This window comes from Myotis davidii, unplaced genomic scaffold (genome assembly GCF_000327345.1).
Source record: "Myotis davidii unplaced genomic scaffold, ASM32734v1 scaffold1238, whole genome shotgun sequence".
NCBI classification, from domain to species: Eukaryota; Metazoa; Chordata; class Mammalia; order Chiroptera; family Vespertilionidae; genus Myotis; species Myotis davidii.
This window is the reverse complement of record NW_006289106.1, coordinates 612,314-615,062: the sequence shown is the minus strand read 5'-3', so window position 1 is coordinate 615,062 and position 2,749 is coordinate 612,314. Positions and strand designations below refer to the sequence as shown.

Genomic DNA, 2,749 nt, shown 5'->3' with positions numbered 1-2,749 from the left:
TTTTCCAAAGGTGAAATCCCCCTGCAACCAGCAGCGTGCCAGGGCCAGGGGTGGGCACCGGGAATGCCAGGCAGGTGCTGCGACGTCTGGTGCTCCCAGAGCTCCCGGAGAAGGTCCCGGCTTGGCCGATGCCTTGATTCCGACCGTGTGAGAGCCCAGTTGAGCCCACCGGGACTTCCAACCTACAGAACTGTGAGCTGATACATAGGTGTGCTTTGTGCTGCTAAACTTGTGGCCACTTGTTACGTGGCATGACTAGCTGATACGTGAACTGAAGCTTGGAGAGGGTGTCGTCTGCCAAGGTTGCAGGGAGGCAGGGCAGATGGGCGAGATGAGCCCACAGAACCACAGAGCCCACCTGATCACAAGGAAGCTGCCGCCTCCTCTTCTGCTTCCTCCCTCCCTGGGCTGGGACCTGCTCCAGCTTCGACCGACCGACCGACCGAGCTGCTGCGGGAGCAGCCTGGGCAAGCAGAGCCCCGTGCGTGTGCACAGAACCTGGGCCCGACCGACGACGTGTGCCCAGCTGCTGTCCCCCTCCTCCCCTCAGGACCCCGTGTCCCTCAAGTTCGGCCTGCTTTCCTCCTGATATCCCAGGGGCTTCAGCTGGGTGGAGCCTTGACCTCTCTCTTCAGCCCCCCAATGTCCAACTCTGTTGGAGGGCGCACCCCGTCCTCTGCAGGCGCCCTTCCCACGTCCTTCTCTCTGCTGCTCGCATGTGCTCTCTGCCCTGCGGTCTCGTCTGCTGCTAAGTCACATCCAGTCTCTGCCAGGCTTCAGAGTCGCACTGCAGGCGGGCGACCCGGACCTCCACCAGAACCCCCGCCAGAGGAACCCACGGTCACCCTCAGTCCTCTTCCCTGGCTGCAGGGCGGCCGCTGACACACTGTCCCCTCCTCCCTGGCCCTCTAACGCTGCAGTGGCCCCGAGGTTGGTCTTTGGGGTCTCTCAGTCCCCGTGGAAAGCCTGCCCAGTCTCCCGGCTGCAAATCTGCCAGCATCTGATGCCTCCTGACTTCATCGCCAGCTTGAAGACTCTTCACCTCCCACCTTCAGCACCCACAGAAGGCACCCCCTCACCCCCCCAGAAGTGGAAGCAGAAGAGCCCCTTCCCCCCTCCCCCACTTATCCTGTGTCTCCACGCGCCTCTGCCAATGCCTCCTCCTGTCCGCCCTTTGCCCGGACCTGGCCCTCTTGCCTCTTCCTTGTCGCAGGCAACGGCCCCAACCCCGGAGGGTGGCCTTGCTTCTCTCTCCCTCTCCCCCCACATTCAATCCCGTGGTTCTCTGGTTGGCTCGGCTCCGTTATATCCAGAATCTGAACCTCCACAGCCGGAGCCACCCTCCTAGGTTCACCTGGGTTAGGCCAGTGGCCTCCACTCTGGCCTCTTCCCGTCCATTCTCCCCCCGAGGGGGCGGTTCAAATGTGAGTAGGGTCAGATCCCTCCTCTTCTCCAAAAGCTTCGTGACAACCCCCGACTCAGAGGGCAAGTTAGTTCAACACGGCCCCAGGTGGCCTCCTACCCCAGGACCTTTGCACCTGATGGTCCCGCTGCCTGGGGCACTGTCCACCCAGGTGTCCTTGTGACTCGTCCATCACCTTTCCTCCTTCAGAGCCTCCCGGGGCAGGCCCTCCCCTGCAGGAAGCGGAAGCTGCCGTGTCCCCCTATGTAAGCCGTGGCTGGTGCCTGGGAGGCATGACCAGATGTTTGCCGAGCGAGTGAGTGGGCGAGCCAAGGAAGATCAGGGTGGGGCAGTGGCTCCTTCAGTTTCAGGCCGGAAGGGGGAGTCCTCAGCTGCCCTCTGCACTCCCCTCCACCTGTCCTACCCCTCAGCTCCCACCCCTCCCCCTGCCTCCCTTACCCTTGGCAATCTTGATGTCCAGGGCTGTACGGATCAGAGCCATGAGGGTAGAATTGAAGTGGACGGTGTTGTCATCGGCGACAGGCAGATCCATTCGCAGGAGCCGCTGCAGAAAAGCAAAGGCGAGGATAGTCATTCCCAAGCTCCGTCCCGGTCTCCCGCGAGCCAGACCCGCCCTCCCGAGAGCCCCAGGGAGAACTCTGAAGGCAGCAGCGAGGTGCCCCCCACCCTCAGGTTACCAATCCCAGCGCTGCATTCCCCGATTCCCCTTAGTGGCCTGGGGGAGGGCACTGGGGGACCTGCCCCTTCCTCTCCCGCAGGCTGGGCCCTAGAGCTGGCTTTCCCAGGTGGCCCGGACCCTCGCCCTGCCCCAGAGTTCTCCAGGCAGCTCCGTCCCGTCTCCCCCCAAAGAAGAAGCGCACAAGCTGATCAGAGCAGACATGCAACAGCCAGGCAGAGGGGTCCACGGCCACACCGCCTGGGGGCCGCTGGCTCCGTCCCCATCCCCAGCTCAGCCCAGACCAGACCAGATGGGCACAGGCCACATCGTTTCTCTGAGAAGCAGCAGGCGGGCGGCCCCCCGCCGATGGGGTGGGCCCCTCGCAGACATGCAGCGAGGCCAGGCCATCACACACAGAATGGCGGACGGGCACATGCAGACGGAATCTCGAGACTCATTCATAGCTCCGTGGGAAGTGTATCTCAGGGCAAGTCTGGATCTCGGCTGTGTGATGGTGGGGGAGGGCTGAGGGGCGTTCCCGTGGCCCAGGGAAGAGAGGACTCCCCGTGTCCCAGGCAGGGGCGCTGGGCCCTTGCTTGGTGATGTGGGAGAGAATGCTGAGCTGGCGTGCACCGGCCCAGGCTGAGGTGGCATGGAGGTGGGGGTCG

The 2,749-nt window shown here is 63.6% G+C and overlaps 1 protein-coding gene across 1 annotated transcript in view; it reads right to left on the bottom strand.

Moving 5' to 3' along the window:
• Positions 1 to 2,749, bottom strand: part of CACNA1A (calcium voltage-gated channel subunit alpha1 A) — a 259,443-nt gene that overhangs the window by 32,372 nt on the left and 224,322 nt on the right. Inside the window, exon 40 of the mRNA XM_015562412.1 lies at positions 1,862 to 1,967. Coding sequence (XP_015417898.1) covers positions 1,862 to 1,967 — 106 coding nt within the window. The remainder of the gene's footprint in view (positions 1 to 1,861; positions 1,968 to 2,749) is intronic.